The sequence below is a fragment of the Wyeomyia smithii genome, chromosome 2 (genome assembly GCF_029784165.1).
Source record: "Wyeomyia smithii strain HCP4-BCI-WySm-NY-G18 chromosome 2, ASM2978416v1, whole genome shotgun sequence".
Taxonomy (NCBI): domain Eukaryota; kingdom Metazoa; phylum Arthropoda; class Insecta; order Diptera; family Culicidae; genus Wyeomyia; species Wyeomyia smithii.
Window position 1 is genome coordinate 274210941 of NC_073695.1, and position 21915 is coordinate 274232855.

The following is a 21915-nucleotide window of genomic DNA, read 5'->3' on the forward strand; positions in this document are numbered from 1 at the left end:
CCGTGGATCAACGAATCCAAAGTTCTCGGACTTAACGCTCCTAACGGTAGGTTAAGCTACTGCGATACGCAGTCCAAACCAAGATTGCAATTCTGCTAAATAGAGAACTAAATTTTTTACCTATTACAGAATTTATCCAACGCGACGTCGTTGCCGTCACGGTTGAAGTACCGACAACCAGAGGAAAGCAGGAGATGGTTGTCGCGTCGGCCTACTTCCCGGGCGACCAAGGTGATATACCGCCACCCGAAGTTGCTGCGCTCGTGCGGTACTGCAAGGCCATCAACAAGCCGTTTCTGATCGGCTGCGATGCCAACGCCCTCCACACGATCTGGAGCAGCTCGGACACCAACACTAGGGGTGAGTACCTACTTGAATACCTTACTTCTAACGATGGCAATGTATGTAATGTAGGGAATAATCCCACCTTTATCAACGCTATCAGGCAGGAGGTCCCTGATCTCATTCTGTGTAGCGCCTCTATTTCTGAAAGGATTAAAAATTGGCATGTCTCCGATGAACCTAGTTTGTCGGACCACTGACACATTGTTTTTAACATAGAGGCTAACCCTCTGAAAAGAGAGCTGTTCAGAAATCCAAAGAAGACAGATTGGGAATCCTTTAAGGAACATCTGATCGATTCACGAACTTTCAGTTACAGCAACATTCGAAATTCAGTAGACCTGCAGCAAATGATCTACAAAACAGAATCATGGATGCTTTTAATGCAAACTGTCCACTAACACAGCGGTCAGTATGCCGTGACGTACCCTGGTGGAATGATCAACTCAGTGACCTTCGCCAGGAAACTAGGCGGATGTTCAACAGGGCAGAAGTCACGTCTAACTGGGACGACTACAGGGCGTCCCTCACTAAGTACAACACCGAGCTACGCAAGGCTAAACGGAAATCCAGAGTTAGTTTCTGTGAAAGAATCCAAGCTTTGCCGGAAGCTACGCGGCTCTAGAAGGCAATGTCCAAAGACCATACTAACGGTTTAGGACAAGTAAGGAAAGAGGATGGATGCCTCACTGTCACTACCAAGAAAACGTTGAAGGTTCCCATGAACACCTACTTTCCCGGATCGACAGAGACTGAAGAACTGAATATTGATGGGTCGCAGCGGGTCAACTCGAGACATATGGGGTCTCGGGAGTCCATCCTGCTGGCCCGCCTGTTTACCATACCGCCTAATTCTATTCAGTAGACGAAGGAAGATCTCCATCACTCCTCCAACACTGAATGGAGTCAGACTGGGCTTCAGCAATGAAGTCAAATACCTCGGAATTATTCTGGATAAGAAACTGAATTGGTCTGCACAACTGGATCTTGCCGTTAAGAAAGCGATCTCGGCGATCTGGGCCTGCAGAACTCTGTTCGGTAAGACCTGGGGACTGAAACCAGACTTGGCACTCTGGTCTTACAAGACCATTGCCCGACCAAGAATCACCTATGCTGCCCTTGTGTGGTGGCCCAAGGTGAACGAAAAGACTGCGCAAGCCAAACTCAAAAAAGTTCAAAGACTTGCATGTCTTTCGGTTACCAGCGCTATGCGAACAACTCCAACTGCAGCCATGGAAGCTATGCTTTGCCTACTACCTCTACATCTTCATGTGAAAAAGAAAGCAGAGCTTGGTGCTTTAAGGCTGCAAAGGTGGAAAACTATACTTGAAGGGGACTAAATCGGCCACCTTCGCATACTTAGGGAGTTCAAACTAACTCCGCTATTAACTACAGTCTCCGACTGGATGGACGTTAGGACCAACATGGATATTCCGTATAGAGTGATGGAAACAAACCGCTCTATGTGGAACAATGGAGGGCCTAATCTTCCACCTGGCATCGTCAGTTTTTCTACGGATGGCTCGAAAATAGGTATATACGGACCCGGTATCAGGGAAACATTTTCCCTGGGTAAACGGCCCACCGTTTTTCAAGGTATATGCCATATATATCTGCGCAAAAATATGTCTGAAACGCAACTACAGACATGCGAAAATCGGTATATTCTCGGACAGTCAAGCAGCACTACTAGCACTTAAATCCGTCAAATGCGCTTCCAAACTTGTTTGGGAATGCATTGAAACTCTACGGGAACTCTTCCGGCAGAACTCAGTATTTCTGTTTTGGGTACCCGGACATTGCGGAGTCGAGGGTAATGAACAAGATGACTACCTAGCAAGATAGGGATCACCTCAGCGGTTTTGTTGGCCCCGAGCCTGGGGGTACGTCCAATTCCGCTATCAAAAGCGAACTACTAACTTACTTTTTTTATTATTTATTTATCATCAGACCGACATCGGTCTCCATGAATGCTGGGTGAGGAAAAGCTCACTTGAGGTGGTTGCAAGGACCTTCCTCAAATGTGCACAAAAACCTCACCATCTTTTAGTATACAACATATAATAAAAACTAAAAAATAACAATACATCAGAATGATTAAAACAAATTATTAGAAAGTAATCTACGGCGATACACGAATGAAGATTAATTAAAATTGAACAATTCGCTGAACTCGTTGAATTGGCGAATCATAGATGTGATTGGAGAGTTTGCAGCGTATTGTGTTGATTGGAATCCCACCTGTAGCATAGTTCTGGGTCGTAGCGTTCTGGATGGTGCATAGAACCCGATTTCTTTTAAAAGGTCAGGAGCATCAAATTCAGCAGTTACCAACAAATTCGGCTTGTGACACTCGACGGCGTTGATCCAAAGTTTTTATGCCCAACAGGCGGCAGCGGTCCTCATAAGGAGGCAAGTTCAGTGGATCATTCCAAGCAAGATTCCGCAAAGCATACCGAACGAATTTGCGTTGGACACTTTCTAGTCTGTTCATCCAAACTGCTTGATATGGCCACCAAACAATACTGGCGAATTCCAACGTTGAACAAACAAGTGCACAGTACAGCGTTTTGAAGCAGAGCGGGTCTGTAAATTCACGAGCGATTTTAAAAATAAAACCGAGCTGACGATTTGCTTTGTCAATAGTAGCAGTGATTTGGGGTTTGAACGAGAGTTTTTCATCCAGTATTACACCAAGATCTTTCACTTGTTCAACTCTTTTCAGTTTTATATCAGCCATCTCGTAATCGTAGGACACAGCATTTCTTGTACGATGGTAGCTAATAACATAGCATTTCTCAATACTCAAAAACAAGCTGTTTCGAGAGTACCAGTCACTGAACAAGTTTAATAAGTTTTGCAACTCCTTGTAGTCCTCATGGCACCTGACAACTGAGAATATTTTCAAGTCGTCAGCAAAAAACATTTTTCCTCCGGAATTGAGCAGCAGTGCCGCATCCTTAATAAAGATGGAAAATAACAGTGGTTCAAGATTACTGCCCTGCAGTACTCCTGAACAATTTGAAAACATGGTAGAATTACAGTTTCCAATGCGTACAAAGAATTCTCTATGCACAAGATATGATTCCATCCATTTTCAGAAGCGCACAGTACAGCCAAGTTTCTCTAACTTGGATAAGAGAATGGAATGATTGACCGTGTCAAACGCGGCTTTCAAGTCTTGGGAAAGGCTAGAAATAGCATCCCAATGGCAGCAGGTACAGGGTTGTAGACAAGCTAAAAAGTTAATCTATCCGAACCCCGGAACCGCCAGAAAGTTACTTAGACTAAATCATAATTAATTACGTATAACCACGGGACTCCTTACCGCACACTGTCCCGCTTTTTATCATTTAAAGAAAATCGGTGTAGTGTTGAACGACACCTGCCGATTCTGCAAATCTGAACCAGAGAGTTCAGAGCATTTGCTTTGCTCTTGCGGAGCTCTTCTTTCTTCTAGGTACAACTTTTTAGGAAGCTACCTTTCAACTCCATACCAAGTGTGGAGGTCTGATCCCAAGCAGGTCATTAGTTTCATCAGCTATGTTGTATCTAATTGAGGTACAGGTTTACAACAAAACAGTTCTACTCCATCAATGAGTACGAGCAATCCGTAACCTGTGCATAGCAATCGGGGCCAGCCACAAAAGATAATCAGCTAGACTGTCGCAGTGGCATTTCAGTACCCAGTGCCCTTCAGGCATACAGTATATCCAAAAAAAAATCTGTATTTTCAACCGGATAAATATCGCTAAAGCAACACACCGTGTACGAAATCACAGAAATGATGTTAGCCAGCAATCAATGATTGGAACAGAAAGTCTCTTTCATTTTAAGGTCGTTCGTTGAAAATTTAAATTGAGAGATTAAAATTTCAACTGAAAATCCTTTTATGACAATGAAAGTTTGCAGCGCTGGTAGAGACACACTGAATCCGTAATTACAAATATGCAGAACATTTTTCCCATAGGAATTTCAGAAATCTTCAATCTATTTCTGAGAATAAACTGTTCGAAACAAAATCGCCAGCCAATAAAGCTCACTTATTGGTTTCATGTCGACATCAAAAGTAAACACAAAACTTAACGCAAGGAAGTTTCTCAGATCAATCGATACCAAATTTGGTGATACCGCTAAAGCTTCCATTAGTATGATATACGAGTCTCCAGGCCGACAGAAAGCTACAAGAAAAAACTAGAACATACTCATAAAAACAACAAAAAAACGCTCTGTTTATTTTGCCGGTGCAAACATATCTCGAAATCGAACCGTGTCGGCACCGACACAAAGAAAGTCAAACAAAATCGCCGTCCCCACAGAGTGGTACAACAGAACTTCGTTGATGAACACAAAAAACAGAGCAGAATTGGTATGTAATCGCACTTGACGATGTTTTTGTTTTACGGTGAATAAAATAGATATCACTCGAAAACGTGGAACCTAGCTGTTGCTAGTACTGTAAATATGATCGAAAAACTGTAGAATACGATATAAAATTTTGTAAATTGTCGAGCAGTATCATGAAATTATTCAAATTGATATTTTTTTTCGTCTCCCGAAACATAAACGCTCATCGTAATTTTTAAACAGCTTGCTGCACCTTGTTTCGATGCAGTACCAAGCTTCAAATTTCGTCCAATCATGGTCCCTTTCCCATGCCTTGAGCGTCCGTTTTTTTCCTTAGCGGCGAACGATGTCCTGCCGATTTATCGGTACACTGTTAATAATATATCTCTTCATAAAATTTCGTTAGAATTTCAGTAATTGTTTTCAAATAAATTATGACTCTTCGACAAATTTGAACAATTCGGAGTGTAACTTGAGAACAAAACCAGCCTAGTTTCAAATAACCGTGTGCACGAGACACACTCGACATTCGGGACCAAAAACATCGAGGTCACGTCCAAGTACACGGTCGGTAGTTGTTAAATTGCTTGTTACCGGTCCTTGGGAGTTTTCGGAAGATGCAATTCAGTGCAGCGAGTCAGCAGCAAAAAAAAAGTCAACCAAAGGCAATCAATGTCTCGCGACCGTGAGGTGCTATTTCGTACCATACTTCCGTTGCGATAAGCTCCCGCAGCACCACATACAGACTCCGGGTGGGTCAAGTTGGCACGAAAGCCACACGGAACACAATGGACGGAGCAGAAAATGAGGAGGAGGAGGAAAAAAGAACTCCAAGCAGCAGGACATCGGGAGACAACAAAATGGGTGTACATACAAAACATTATCTTCTCGGGTTACCTTACTTGACAACTTTTTTCCGTTGTCGGTCTCATGTTTATGCCGATGCCACTGCGCTGCGCTTGGAATCGAGTAGCGATTGTACTGCCGTCAGCCAGCAGGACTAAGCGCTTTTTGCTGCTCTCCGCACTCGATCCCTCGTGTGCCTGCATTGCAGGGCAAAAACTTCATTGAACATTTTGTTTATTGGCTGTTTATCGTGACACTTGACTTTTCCGGAGCAGAAAACTTTTCTGGCTCAGTCGGTTATTGGAGTTATGTAACTTTGGAGCCGTAAACAAAAAGTTTGTTAGTTTATTCGAAAATCCCGATAATTCTTTCGCAAATCTTCAACTGGACTGGAGAGTCAACCCAATGCCCGAATTGACAGCCCGAAGCGATTCGTCTTGCCTGTCTAAGCCATCATCATCAATTCGATTTCCATCCCCATCCTGCTTCGGTTTGCTTCTAGCTTCGAAATACTTTACTGTTGATCATTTTTCACTTCTCGTCACAGTCTTCATCCTTCTGGATAAAGCTTCCCTCAGCTAAGCTTCAACCGCACAGGTTGCGCTCGGCATATAAACATCCCCCGTAGAAGGAATTAAGAGCGCCAAAGATTTACGACCACCGACTGACTGCCAACCGGTAAAAGTGCTCGAGTGCTTCCAGCTTCCGTCAGTCCGTAAGTGTAGAAACGATTTTCTTTCCCTCTAAATTGGGTCTGCCGGCTTCTTCCACCAGTGAACATACGGAAATCCGCATACATTCCGAGGTTGGACTTTATCTTGCGTCACATTAATTTCGGGCTGCTGCCAACACCTTCCTGTGCTGCCCGTCCTTCCAACGTTTCGTTTAGTGTATCAAAAACGCTAAGCAAGACGGCGGGAAACGCTTTCGCTCTCTGATAGGCAAACGAGTCCTGGTTCCTTTCAACGGTTGGTGGCCACTTAAATTTATGGATGCCAAGAATCGTGGGTGGGAGCGAAAAAAAGTGGTTGCTGCTTTTTTTCTTTGCTTCATTTTTCTCCGATTTTCGTTTGCTACCTTCCCGCTTGTGTCGAGAAGAAAGGACTTTTTTGCGTTTTGAAAAGTTCCCGATTCGGTGGAGATACCAATCTGATTAATTCGAAAGCATTTGTTAGGTTGTTTTTTTTTGCAACTGCTGAATAGTGGATTGATGATTTCGCTTGGAATGACGTGAAAAGATTCCATTCGATAGGAAGTTTTTCGTTACATGTTGATGGAATAGAATATTAAGGAATGTTGAAGGCGAACTGACGTTCCCACCGGGGAATTCTCTAGGAATCAAGGCATTCAGACACCGCGTGGTCATTAAACTTTCTCAGATTGAGCCTTTTTTCAACTGTCTTGCAGCGAAAAGCGACACCATTTCTAGACCTACCTTTCAACCCGTCCCCAGCTCGGGACACTCGTCGCGGCGCGGTGCTGTGTACCAAGCCGAATTTGATGATGATAGCATTTTGATGTTACGGTCCGAAAACGTGCGCCAAGGCTGTAAAAGGGCTCCCACTTTCGTCCCGAGTCAGCACACACACACAGTCCACAGAAGCCAGCCTTCTTCGCAACCTTCTTTCATTCATACCTGACCGAGCGATTACCTCCATCATTACAAGTGCTATTCCACCCACCCACTAGCCACCACCTTCCCGATTTCGCTTTACTATCAAAAATTCATGAACACGCACACACACATGGATCCACTCAGCACACAGGAAAGAAGGAAAAAAAACGTCAAAAAAAAGATACGCCTGGAAACGATTTCCATGATTTATGTGATGAAAACACTTCAGGAAGGCGAAAAATTACGACGATTCGGATTTTTATGCCCGCGTCCGCCAAGGGGATGCCGGTGCTTTTATCAGCACTGCAGCCTCCCTTGCATCGGTAAGCGAACGGTTTTTTTTCGTATTCCGCGTCCTGCTGAGTGGCGGGCGCAGTGGCGGCTTGAAATGGCATAACGAGACTCGTGTTATTTGCTCTCGCACCGGGCGCGCGTTCCATTCGCTTCAAAATGAAAACGGTAATAAAGATGCGCTGAATTATTTCAATTTTCATGCTCGAGTGGCCAGATTTATGAATGTGTGTGTGTGTGTGGGTGGGTGGGGAATGCCATTTTTCCGGTCATTATGGCTGACGGTTCCACGCTCCTGGCGATGAATTTATGATAGTTAGCGACTTCTTCTTTTTTATAATAATTTTATCTGGGAGTGAGTGGGCCAGAAAATCACAGTTCTGGTATTTTTAATTATAAATATTGGATGGCTCATCAAGGGAGATTAAAAATCCTCTAGGATATCAACGTTTGAGAAGAACTTCAAAGAAATTAAACAGTAATTTCCACCATCAGACTTTGTCCCACCCCAATTAAAGGGATGAAAGTCGTTGCGCGCAGATGTTCCTCGCTTCTACCAGGCGCTCGAAGAAACTACCCGCACTGTACCAGCAAGTGACGTTATCCGGTAGTAAATATACATTTAATAACCACCATAAGGGATGAACGTGTCGCTCGGATGCCATTATTTCCAAGAAGAGCGCACTTGAATCGTCATCATCATAATCACCGTAGGATTTGTAGCGATCGTCTTAGTAAAGGCATTAGCCTCTAGCTCTCTAGTGGAGTATGTTTTCGCTACAACGACCGCATTGAACATGTGTCACACACGTCCCCCAAAAGCCGGTAGGGTTGGAGTAAAACTGTACCCGATTGCAAGAAAGTTTTCTCCGCCACAGCTGGTGGCACTGCTCCAGAAGTCAGGATTGCTTCTTCGTGTACAGTTTTGCGGGTAGCGGGTTGTCTTGCCAGAAAGACACGCACGCGTGATGTTACTGCAGTTTTGTTCACCATCATGAATTACATGTGAGCAATAATATTTTTCTGTTTCATCTGCTGCTGTCCTTAATGTGTACTGATTTTTGCTTTCGGCAGTTCTTTGTTAGGAGAGATCAGACATCAGAGTACTGATAAAAACTATAAAGAGAACAATAATCCAACTCAATACTCAGAAACCAGAACTTTGAACTTCGATATAAAAACTTTATGTTCAGGATTCAAAAAATTGGAATCAAAAATGTAGAAAACAATACACCTTTGCATTAAGAATCCGATCCGATTAAGAGATCCGAGGCCTTTCAACTCTGTATACAAAATGTAGCATGCAAAAATTAAATAAATCCTGAATTCAAGACTTTTTTTTCCATGGTGCTACATTCCGATTCGGAACTTGACCTTCTGTTTATTTATACACAGACTTCGCAGCCGACTGTTTAGTGTAAAGAATAATTGCGGGGCTAGCGCTACGATTCTACTGACACTAACGTGCAGCGCAATACTTTTGTTGTTGGACTTCAAAACTTGAACTTAGTTTTATATAAACAAAATTGTCCAAATTTGAAATTGTTAGGTTTTTTTTCTTTATTAGAAAGGTTTTCAGCTTTTAGCTGGTTCGCCTCTATGTTTTTAGGGTTTATTAGATGTTAAAATAATTATTTTTCCGCTCATTGCCAGTATTCTTCTATTTCTCTATTCTGTGTAACTTCACAGCTATTATTTTTTTATTCTCAAAATCCGTTTATTCTTAGTTTGCTCTCAATTTTTGGCTTTATCATACATTCTTATTTCAAACGTTTTGATTTTGTTTTGTTTATTTCTTTCGATTTAGGTTTTTTCTTTCCCTTCTTAGCAACTTCATTTTTTTACTTAATTCATTTGTTTTTCACATTGGTTCTTGGTGTGCTCTACGCTTTTTCCACCTCTTTCAAATATCAGATCTTAGTTCTGGAATCGTTTCTCATTTTCATTTTACATTTGACCCCTAATTTCAAATTTTTAGTTTCCCCACGCGAAACTAATTTTTGTATTAATTTTTCCTTCACGTGTTTTGGACTGGTTGTTTCGTTCATTTTCTCACCTCAGAATCTGTCAATTGCAACGTTTTTTTACGCCTTTACTCTCTTATTTTACTTTCTCTTTCCTAGTCAGTTTTTTTTCACACTTGTTTTTTTATCTCTAGTACAGCCTTCATTTTTCTTCCTTCTTTTTTTAATTTGAATTTTTACTTTTTTTTGCTCTTTTTATTTTCCATTTTTTCATAATATCATTATTATACTTTTCAAAATTTTCATTTTCTTTGTTTGTTTTCCTGGATATAGTGTTTTCTTCCCTTCCTTATTAACATTTTGCCTAAATCAATTGTATTTCTTTCCTCCAATCTCCTTGTTTTCCATTTCTTGGTTGTTCCTTTTGCGTTTTTTTCACGCTTTTTCTTTTTTTAGTTTTTGGTTTTCATCGTTTCCTAATATTTTTTTACGTTATTTACTTTTCTTGTGCCCATTTACTTCCTTTTTCCTAGTTGTTTTTTTTTTCGTCCTTTCTTCACCTCTTTCTTTTTCCCAGTTTTTCCTGTTTTCGGCCTTTCTCCAGAAACCAAATTTAGGGGGAAATTTGAGTCTAGAGCTCTATAGCAACATTTTAGAGAAAAACTTTCTTCTACAAAGTTGTTCAAAAATTAGGGTGATCAAAAGTGTTGATGCAATCAAGTATCTAACTTTTTTATTTTTGTAGATAAAAGAAAAATTTGTTCTACAATGTTATAGCTCCATTAATTTTAAGTAACTTTGTGAAGAAAAGTTTTTCTCTGTCTTTGAAAACAATCTATTTATATTGAAAAAACACATTTTACCCTCTAACTTTTTTATTTCAAGTTTCATCTCAAAATTATCTTCAAACGACTTTCAGAGCTTTTTAATAGAAACAATTTGCAATGCAGACATTGTAAATATCTCAATTTTACTCAAAGTTATTAATATTTTTCATCAAAAAATATGCGTTTTTCATTTGTATGTCATTCTTTTTGAGGCAAACGTAAAAAATATCTCTTGGTCTCATTTTGAAGGGCATACTTGACTCTATAAGTGGAGGAATTTTTAAAAATATATTATTTTTTAAATTTGAGTAATTTCAATTCAAAAATTTCAATTATTTTATACATCATGCACCCAGATTTATTTTTTGGTATTTTTTCTCATAACTTGGAATAATTACCTTTAATTTGATTCAAAATGATTTACAACTGGTTCAAAAATTATGAATTTTTTTTAAATTAAATACATTGACCACAGTCGTTTTTTATGGTCACCCTATGGAGCTATAACATTGTAGAACAAAATTTTTTTCTATCTACAAAGATAAAAAGTTAGATACTTTTTTGCATTGAAAATGTTGGTCACCCTAATTTCTGATAATTTTTCAATAAGCGCTTTATCATATGTAACAACTTTGTAGAAGAAAATTTTTCTCTAAAATGTTGTTATAAAGCTCTAGACCCAAATTTCCGTCTACATTTGGTTACTGGACCATTGTGCATTGTGCAATGTTCCTGTATCAAGTTTTTTTATTTCGTCTTATCTGCTGTTCATGCCAAATTTTGCTTTTCACGTTTTCCAATTTTAGTCATTTTTCGTTCTTTTTATCCTCTCTTATTATTTATTTTCTTTTTGTTCATTTGCATATTTATTTTTCGCCATTGTCAACTGCTCGTTTTTTCTAGATGCGTTTTTCGCTCTTATTATCAACACATTACGTTTTTATTTCAGTTTGCTGAAAAATACATATTAATTTTCTATTCTGCATTTTAATGCATTCGCCTCACTTTCTATTCATAGTTTTTTAATGCCTGTCCAGTGCTTTAATTGAGTTCAGTATGTAAACAAAGATTAAAGAAAAATGCATTGAATTCTGGGATACAGAAAATGTTCGCTTTTGCCTAATTTTCTTCCAATGTCTAGTGTTTTCCTGCTTTTGGATTTTTGTTGATGTACTCTCTTGATTCCAGTATTTTTTCGACTTATTATTTCACTGTTTTTTTATATATGTTTTCTTTCTTGTCTGTCCCTTATAACTTTTTTTAAATTCCAAATTTCAAGTTTTAGTTTTATCTCACGTCAACTTTATATTTTTGTTTTATATTTTTCATTTTTTTTTCAACATTTCACTTTTATGTGCTTTCTTGTTTCTAATCAGTTTGTTTAACTTTTTATTACTTTTCATGTTTCTCGTTTTGCTAGTGGCGCATTCTACTTTCGGTTTCATAATTACGTTCAATCATTCTCTCGCAATTCGTTGTTTTCAATTGTCAACTGTTACTGTGTTAGACGTGTGCCTTCTTTATTGTTTTTCAGGTCTTATTTTCTTCACATTTGCTTTCTTCAATAACTTTCATTCATCTTATTCACTTCCAAATTTCGCCTTTTCACGAGCACTCGTTATCATATTTTGTTTCGTTTCTTTGCTTTGTTATTTCTTACCGTTTCTCATAATTCGTCAACAATAGAACTTCTTCTGTAACAGCATTGTTTGTTTTTTTTATTCTCTATTTTTGTGTCGTTTGTGCTTCTTTACTCTATTTTTCGTAGTAAATTTTTTTCACCTGTATAATTCGCTTTTGTTTCACGTTTCTCTTGTTTCCTTCTCTACGTTCCTCTCCTCAATTGCGTTCAAATTTGTTATTTTCACATTTTCTTTTTTTTTTTCCTAGTTTCCTTCATCTCTTTTATTGTTTTACCTTCCAAGTTTTCTCTCTCTTTTCAATGCAATGATCAGGAAATAAATAATATTTGCCCTTTTAAACATTTCCCTTTCTCATTTATTTGACTTGTCTACTTAAATTTTTCTCCTTCCATCCCTTTATTGTTAATTTCTTTTTTTTTTCTTTAATTTTTCGGTTGTTATTTTCGTATCTTTTCTTTCGCTTTTTTTGCATTTTCTTCTAATTTTTAGTCTTTTACTGTTCCTTGATTTTCGTTTATTTGACCACTTGCTACCAGCGTTTTTTTTTATTTATTCACCTCTTGTTCTGTGATTCTTTTAATTTTTTTTTATTTTGAATTCGAGTTCTATTATTTTTCGCTCACCAATTTTATATGTTTCTGCTTCATTTTTTTCAATCTAGCTTTGTTATTTTCCATTTTCAAGTTTCACACTTTTCTGTTTCAGAGTTTTCGTTTCACCTCTGTATTCTCCATCTTTTCCATTTTATGCTACTCTAGTTTTGTTTCTAGTTAGTTTTTTAAAGTATTTTTTTTTTTTCAACTTTTATTGTTTCTCGTTTTTATTATTTCCATCCATATGTTTCTCTTTAAAATTGCGTACGAATTTGATATTTATTATTTTCTCTTTATTTTTTATGTTCTTCTTCCCTGTATCTTTCTTGTTGTTTTTCTAAATTTTTTATGCCTCTCTTTCTATTGTTTACTTTTTTCTTTTCTCAAAATAAATATCTTTTTTCAATTTGATCTCCTCACTTTGGATATTTTTTTGTATCGTCTTATTTTCACTTTAACGTAAGAATTTTTATTTATACTATTCACCTAAACCATTATTATGATATAATTTGAGTTATTTTTTGTTCTTTTTATTCTTCATATTCTCCCCATTCTCTTCATGTTCATCTCCATATTTCATTTTCACCTTCATCAGTACGGTTGAACAAAAATAACTTTTGTATTCTGCATTTCGATGCGCTCTTTTTATTTTCCATTCATATTTTTGTCTCTTTTTGATTTGTTTCCTTCTATTTTTTTTTTTTTTTGTTCTCTAGTTTGACCTGAATATTTTAAAGTTATCTTTTCTCTTTACTTTTATTTTCATTCGTTCATTTACTGTAATTTGCTATCTCCCTGTCAGATTTTCTTATTTAATTTCAATAAAAAAGAATTTTTCATATATTTTGCTGTTTGATATGCAAAAGATTGGGGAAACATTGAAATTTTCTATTCGCATCCTTTTTTTTTTGTTTTACTTGACTTTTATTTTTTTTCAACTCTCTGTTGTTCATTTCTGTTTTCCATTTTTTCCTTTTGTTTTTTTCTCATTTTCTTCTCATATCAAGTTATTTGATGTTCGTCGATTTTTGTATATTTGATCTCCTGCTCCCAGTATTATTTTTTCTACTTACTATTTGCTTTGCCATACTTTTTGTTCCTATTTAAATTTAAGGTCTATTATTTTTCATCTTAAGTGTCAGTTTTCCATGTGTTTTTGCTACATTTAACATTCTTTCTTTTTTTCCTTTTTCAAAGTTCTTTTGTTTTGTTTTAGATTCGCTTTTTTCTGATCAGCTTTTAAGTTGTCGTTAACTTCTTTGTTCTTCTGCTCTTAACGGTTTCTTTTTGTAAGTCCACACTGCACTTTTTTTTTCAACAGAACTCGTTTGTTCTTTTCTTTCGTTTTGTGTTTCTTGACAGTATTTTTCGTAGTCAACTTTTTGTCTTATTTTCTTCTCTACGTCACTCCTTTTCATTGCATTCAAGTTGGTTTTTACTGTCGTCTTCTCTATTTTTTCCCTAATCCCTTGTTCCCTATACCTCTCCCTGCCGGCTTTTCTTATTTTGTTTTATTAGAACAGATTATTTGTCTATTTTTGGGAATAGGGATCTATCTTTTTGAATATGATGATTAGGAAATCAATAAGATTTACTTTTTTTTAACCTTTCCATTTCTGCTAAACTTTATCTTCTTACTTGACTTATTGTTTTTTCAAACCTCTATTGTTAATTTATTTTTCCAAATTCTTCTAGTGTTCTATCTGTGTCATTCCTTTTGCTTTTTTTCTATTTTCTTTAAATGTCTAGTCTTTTTCTTTTCCTCGATTTTTGTTCAGTTGACCCTCTTTTCCAGTGTTTCTTTTTACACCTACTCACCCTTTATTTTGTCATGCTGCTTTCAATTTAATTTTTCCTGTTCTTTTCACGCCACTTCCAGGTTTTTCTGCTACATTTTGCGTTTTTTGAAGTTTCTAATTTTTTTGACTTTTCAACTTTTTTTTTCTTTGTTAGATTGGTTGTTCTACAGTCAAATTTCACCGCTTTTTTTAACTTTGTATTTTTCATCTGAGCAATTCTCGCTGAAACCTGGCCACTAGGTGCACGAGGTCTTTCGAATTTGATATAAATGCACATATTAGTTAGGAATAGAGAAAAAATGATTATGCCATTTTTGTTTGATTAAATTTGTTGACCCCTCGGTCACCATGGGGTGAAATAGTTTCTTAAAAAGTTGAAATTTCAACAATTCTTGATGTTTTATTTGAGCTATATCTCTGAAATTCGTTATGGAACCTACTACAAGTAGCACTTTTCTGTAAAGTGGAATGATAGGGTTTTCATTTGGAGTAATCAGAATTTTTCACAGAAAGGTGCTACTTGTAGTAGGTTCCAAAACGAATTTCAGAGATATAGCTCAAATATAATATCAAGAACAGTTAAAATTTTAACTTTTTAAGAAACTATTTCACCCCAATGGTGACCGAGGGGTCAACAAGTTCAATTAAGCAAAAATGACATAAATATTTTTTCTCTATTTCTAACTAATATGTGCATTTATATCAAATTCGAAAGACCTTGTGCACCTAGTGGCCTGGTTTCAGCGAGAATTGCTCATCTTTTTTATTTTTATGTTTCCTGCTTTTTTCTAGTCGGTTTTTAAAAATTTGTATAGTTGTTTTTTTTATCTCCCAGATGGTTCCGAGGTACGATGCTGGCCTAACAAGGCAGTCTTCGTAGGTTCGAGTCTTGGCTCGGGAGAAACTGTTAGTGTGTTTTTTTTTCCCATTTTTCTTATTATTCTTATCCTTTGACTATTTTCATTTGTCTTTTCTCGTAGATAATTTGTTTCATGAGATTTTCTCCATCTCGGATTTTCTCGTTTCATCCGTTTGTGATTTCCACTGTGATTATGGTTTTGAGAGAGATTTATATTTTTTACCTTTCAACTTAACTTCTATTAATGTTTTCTATCATACCCCATTTTCGCTTTCATCATTTCAAAAAAGTAGAATTAACTTTAGTTTTCTGTATTTCGATGTTAATATTTTATTACAGTTTTTTCGCTCTGCCTTACTTTTAAGTTTTTGTTCAATTTTTTGTTTGTTTTCTTAAAATGACTATCGCTCAAATGGCTGTACTTTCTGTGCGATTTCGTTCCAATAAAAAAGCAATATTCACCTATTTTGCTATGTTTGTTGATTTTTCTCTCTTCTTTACTTGACATTATCATTAAATTATTTTTCATTCAATTTTTTTTCTCATTTTTCAGTTGTTCTATTTGTGTCTTTCCCTTTGCTTTTCACCTATTTTCTTCTATCATCTATTACTTTGGGTTTTCCTTAGCCAACCTTATATTTTTCTGCTGCTTTCTTTTTTATTTGCGCACTTTCAGTTTCCTGTTTTGCATTTCAGATGCGTCGTTTTCTAGCCAGTTTTAAGCTTTTTTTACCTTTTTAATCTTTTTCGCTTCATGTTCTTCTGCTTTCTCTTTCTTGTCCTTTGTGTGACTTGTTTGATTAATTTTCATGAGTTTTGGCTTGCTTATTTCTCTTGAATTTTCGTTATTTTTCGTTCCTTTTATCCTTTCTATTTTTTCCCTTACCTCTTTTTTCATTTTTCCTTTATCTCATTATTGCTTGAATGAGTTAACCATTTTTCTAGTTGCATCTTTTCTTCTTCTCCCTCTCAATACATTACTTTTTATATCTATTAATTTTCGCAAATCATTCATTTATTTCCTGCTTTTGAAGCTTTCGCTTTTTTGTGAAAAAATGTTTGAATATATAATTATATTTGTTATTTAGAAATGAAATAATGAATTTACTTGCAACTGTTATATGATATTAGAAACTGGTCAGGACAATATTTCAAATCTTCTCGAATTGGTTTTCGTTGAAACATTCAAAAAGGTGTTTGATTCAATTCAGTAATGAATTAATAATTTATCTGTCAGTTTACGATTATTGATGGCAACAGAAAAACAGTATTCAAAAACTTGTGAACAATATAACGAAAGGTTTTTGTAACAAGAAAAATTCGCCTATTAAATTAGCAATAATACAACTGTTAATCACTAGACTATAATGGCGAAAGCGGAAGATAAAAGTTTACGATGTAAGAAGACAGACACTGAAAGTTTAGTTGCAAGTGTAGTTGAAGGTAAGAAGCAGATAAAGAAATTGTTACGATGAGTTAGAGCAAAAAAATAACAAGAATTAAGTTAGTTAGCATAAAGAAAACAAAAAAAAAACGCATGAAAGACCTATTTTTTCCAAAAAAAAATGACACCAAGAATTTGACATTTGCTTCCGCTGTAGATGTGAAAAAGTTTCTACCTCCTTGTAGACGACAAACTTTTCCCGCAAACCGGCACAGATTCGATACAAGAAACATTCCGCGAAAGTCGAAAGCCACAAGAAGCAGTTACTGCTTCTTACAAATCAAATCACAGACACAGATGATACTACTTTTCCTGAAAAATCCACTGCATCGCGAGAACGGAACAAGCTGCACTATTAACGTACGTGTCAGGAAAATATTTTTCCTTCTGGTTCAAAGTACCAACTTGTGGTTCTTCTCCTGGTCGGTACCGTACAAATGTGCCATTAGCTATTAGATTATTGTTATCGTTGGAACGTGTTTCCACCAGATCAGTGGATTGTCATAATGCTGGAAGAATTGCTCTGCCCTAGCCTCTCCCCCTCCGTTACTAGCGGACGAGTGAACTACGACTGTTGCGAGAGCTGCGGTGAGATTGGATTTGTACGTGCATAGAATTTAGGGTCTCAATGGTGGATGCAATCGCGACTCGTCGTTTGTCGTTCCCAGTGCGATAACTTCAATATGAATTTGGGGTAATAAAAATTGGACGTTTGACTTTATCGAGTTTCATGTAGAGGAAAAATAAATATTTTTTTAAAGGAATACTCACAGTTAACAACCAGATGAGCCTTGGCGTTGATTTGACCAACGGAGTTGTGTGCTTCGCAAATGTACATTCCTTGATCATCCTGAGCGACATTTTTGATTATCAAACTGCGATCTTCCTCCAAAATCTCGGCTCGGCCTACCGGTATGTGGCCGTTCTCTTTTTTCCACAGAATCTGCGGATGCGGATCGCCTCCGACGGTGCAATGGAACTGAACTCGTTGGCCAACCAGCACCGTGATATCCGTCGGTTCATTAATGAAGTAGGGTTTAACTGCAAAGAAAAAAAGAAAAAGTGATTGTAAATGAATCATTCTACAAGTTCGCCATCAGAGCGACAATTATCTGTTATGGGATTTTCTCGCTAATGGAACGGAATCCGATGCGATTGTACTCTAACAACAACTGAACGCAAACCATAATTCGATTTCGGAGCAACCGGTCTGCTTCGGCCTCAATCGGGAATTGATTTTCCTATTATTCACCGTCGATGACATTTTGAGTGGTCGATTCCAGCAGTTGAATCGGTGAATCGAAGAGAACTTCCTTTTTCTCTCAGCTGATTCGATTAAGCTTGCTTCCTACAACCACTACAGGCGAACCGGCAAACGCCAGCGCTCCGGAACGGGCTTCCACAACTCTTCATCAATTTCAGGTTGATTGAAAAGATGTCAACAGCGCCGTCTGCTGACAGCATCCGAGCCCAAGAGCTAGCAAGACCAAAACCGGAGTGGAATATGCAAATCGTAATCGGAATCGGTTTGCCACTGCTTGTCGTTACTGTCTTTCCCCACGCGCTCGGTGCCATCGCATAAGCGAAGCAAGCGTCTTTTGTCTCGTTTGTTCCCAGCTGAGAAGGCAAATGTCGAAGTCAGAGATGGGAATTGCAGCTGATTGATTGAACCACGCTCCGTCGATGGAATTTGCGATATGTTGTGGATTGATGATATGCTGGGAATCAGAATGCGGGGAGTAATATTTCATAAGTGGTCGTGTTATTAAAATCAAATGATTGTTTTCATTATTTTTATACAAGTTTACATAGCCGTGCGTAGGATTTTCCTTTATAGAAATGATACAAACTGTCTTATTATAACGCTTCACAGATTGTTTCGGATAAATTCAATCACCCTCCTGCACAAAATCAGCCGAGGATGCTCTAGTTTGATTGCGAGGGAGTGATAAATGCTTATTGTGTCACCTTCTCCGTTTGACAGTCTATGAATTATGATTCGGATCATGTTGCTCATCTTCAATGACGTTTGAGTTGATTAACGAAAACGGCTCTCCGATTGCAGCAGTTCGTAACTTTTTCCTGTTTGATGCCTGATAATAGAACTGTGATTGTTGGGACGATATTTTTATCACTATTCGAGCTGTTTACGTTCAAAGATTCGGTTCAACACTCTAGGGCGAAATTATGTTTCGTTAGCACCGGAGGAAAACGGCAATTCGTTGCAGGAGTCGATTTTATCAACATTTAACACGCTTTACCGAAGTGTTTTAGCTTCTGCCCGGTGGCTATTGGCGGGAACGTAACGAAAATCGAACGTCCGAATCGTTTAAACTGCGTGTAACGATAATGTTCCACGGTACGTCCCTCGAGATTGTTCTGCCGTGCGATTTATGCGTCTGTTTGCACCGATCTCAATGGAAGCCCCCGGGGCAGACACCCATCCGGTTGATCCGTCCGAAATCTGTCCGTTCGCCGCCGCATCAGTCAGTCAGTCAGTCAGTAAGCTTCCGATGGCAGGGCAGAAGGTGCCGCATAAAGAAAAATGGGCTGGACCGTTCAATCGATCGGATGTTTAAACCATTTTACTGAAGTCGATATTCGCTGCTGCTTATGCACCGTGATATGTATCTTACAGCCTGCGGCCTTTGCGGGACGATGAAGGAATTGCATGCAGATTTAGGTACTTCAGATAAGTGTGCACCATGTAATTGAATGTTGCAGATCACTTTTGAGCAGATAGCAGAATGACCGGGTGTTGCCTTTTTCGAGTACATGTAGCTTACCGAACCCGTTTGAAGTAGTCAGTAAAACGAGTCGCCAAATCCATCCCTAAGCACCTTTTCTAATCCGACGACCAGCGATAAAATAGCACTGATAGTGCCATCAACCTTATCCTTTCCTACCAGAAGAACGGAACCGATCGTACATCAGCCGTAAATCTTGCTCTGACTAAAATTGTCTCCAGCAGTGCATTGTCACGATAAATTAAGCTAAATTGTCTTAAATGCCGAGTCCCGGTGAAGGCGGCGACGACGTCGACGTCGACGGCAGCGGCAGCAAACATCCTGGGAGCAACAGCAGCAGCATTAGCAACAGCCAGTGTCTCACCGGGGAATGTTTTTCCGCTTGCGCTTCCGAATCACCTTCACCAGAGCAGACGTTGCACGCTGCGGTAAACGCAGACAGACGTCGCTCGCTGGCTGGGTTGTTCCGTTCCGAGGCTGAAGCTGTTACCATTTTCATGATAATCGGTCTCGCCGTTGTCGTCGTCGTCGACTTGTGAAATTCTTTCCGAAAGTGGAACGGTGGACGGCGCGTGCGGGAGCATTCTTGAATGTTGAGCTTTAATTTGTATTTATTTACCCTTCCAGCAGCAGCTGCGGGAAATGCAAGGAAAAATAGCAAACATTCCAAACTTTGCAATTCTGCTGCCTGACACGCATCGAACGACTGGCTTGTACCTGTGTCGCAAGCTTTACCGGGAAGCACGCTTAGTAAATGACGGAGAAGCGTTGCGAGTAGGCAAGTGTTAAAATTCCGCGTCATCTGTCAGGTTTTCTATCAGGCTGTCGATTGTGATTCAGTTGTTTTGTATCCGGAGATCACATACTACCAAACTATTTAAACTATTAATTAGTTGACTTAGCCATGCGCACGAGAAGGTGGTTTGACGTCCAGAAAATGAGAGACTTCGAAAATAACTAGCCAGAGCTAACTAAACCATATAGCAAGTGCGTAAGAATTTAAGTTTGATAAAAGTGTGGCTGAGTCAATGTGCTGCGAGTTTAAATTTACGAAGGACATAGCTATTGTACTGATTAAATCCCTTCTTGGTGTGTGATTGAAAAGGGTGACCATGTAATGCTGCAGTATATTAGTATTGACGTCACATATATTGTAACGAAATCGCTTGATAAGCTTGTCATTAGCCTTGCGAATTACTGTTTTATAATGGTATATGATAATTCGTGGGTCTCTAACTCATAGAATTTTTTTTTATTATTTTTGTTGCTTGTTTTCGACAGAATGATATACTTTTTTTCTGCGTCATATGAACATGTGTGTCTCATTCGGAGATGCAAAGACGTTTTTTTTTCTTTTCGTATTTCTAAACAGAGCCTCGGCAACTTTTAACAGTTCCTTAGCAATGAAGAATATGTTGTTAACGTACCAGAAGTGACCTGAATCGGCTTTGAAATTTGTCCATTGACAAAAACTAAAAACAATATAAACTACAAACAGTTAAAAATCAAAACAAGATTAGGTTGAATAAACATGCTTGCTGAATCTCCCGCGAGAACATTATGAATTTACGCAATATTTTAACTCACATTTGGCTAATAAAACTAAGCTTTTTCTACGGAAGGAGAAATTTTTAGTTGCATCTTGGGAAATTCTCCATATGAACCTTAAATTCAATCAAAAAAGCTATCTGAAAACGAGTTGTGCTTGATGATGTTTTCTATAGAAAATATGTACTGGGAGAAAAAATTATTTTAACAAACAGAAACAACAAAGAGGAAAACAAATTTAATGTTTTTTTTTTTTCATTGTAATGTATACGTAATACGTATTATTTACATTGTCACGAAAAAAACTTTTTTTTCATATCATCAATTTTAGTGAAAATTTCAAGGTAGAAATATTTCAGAAGTTGTTTTTTCCCTGATGTTCAGTTTTAGTGTATTACGGATTTCGATTTCTTTCTCAAATAAACAAATTTCAATGACGAGATTTGGGCAAGCTTCTTCCATTCTTTTGATTTTTACTCAAATACTTTCTCTCAAACAGAGAGAAAGTAACTAACCACATTTAATCATATTTCAGTCGCTTAGTCATAGAGCAATTCGTTTTCACTCACTATAATTGCGTATTCCTTGCAAAACGTTCACTTTTACAATGTTTTTGTCGCAGCTGAGGACAACGAGAACAGCGATGCAGTTCTCGAATGTTCATTAGACTGAGACACGGTTATATGGGAAAAAAGCGATGGTGTTATTTTTTCGCTCCCATGCACTTTTCGTGTTCCTTATGGGTCCTATAACAACTGTGTAAGTTTTCAGATCGATCGGTGAAACGCCCGATTTTTAAAGTTTCCATACGATTTTATATGGGAAAAACCACTTTTTCAAAACTTTTTCTATAGAAATGTCCAGTTGGCCTTACGGTCTTCAGAAGTGTTTCTCCCAGGAAAATTTCCTACAAATATCATGTATTGATATTTTTTAAGAGCCAACTTGACATCTCTAGAGAATAAGTATTCAAAAAGTGGATTTTCCACATAAAATCGTATGGAAACTTTAAAAATCGGGCGTTTCACCGATCGATCTGAAAACTTACAC

At 37.8% G+C, this 21915-nt stretch overlaps 1 protein-coding gene across 2 annotated transcripts in view; it reads right to left on the reverse strand.

Annotated features, from left to right (window-relative positions):
• LOC129724326 (roundabout homolog 2-like) overlaps positions 1 to 21915 on the reverse strand; it is a 521020-nt gene that overhangs the window by 73321 nt on the left and 425784 nt on the right. For both annotated transcript variants that reach the window (XM_055679088.1, XM_055679087.1), the window contains exon 5: positions 17342 to 17611. In XM_055679088.1, coding sequence (XP_055535063.1) covers positions 17342 to 17611 — 270 coding nt within the window. The remainder of the gene's footprint in view (positions 1 to 17341; positions 17612 to 21915) is intronic.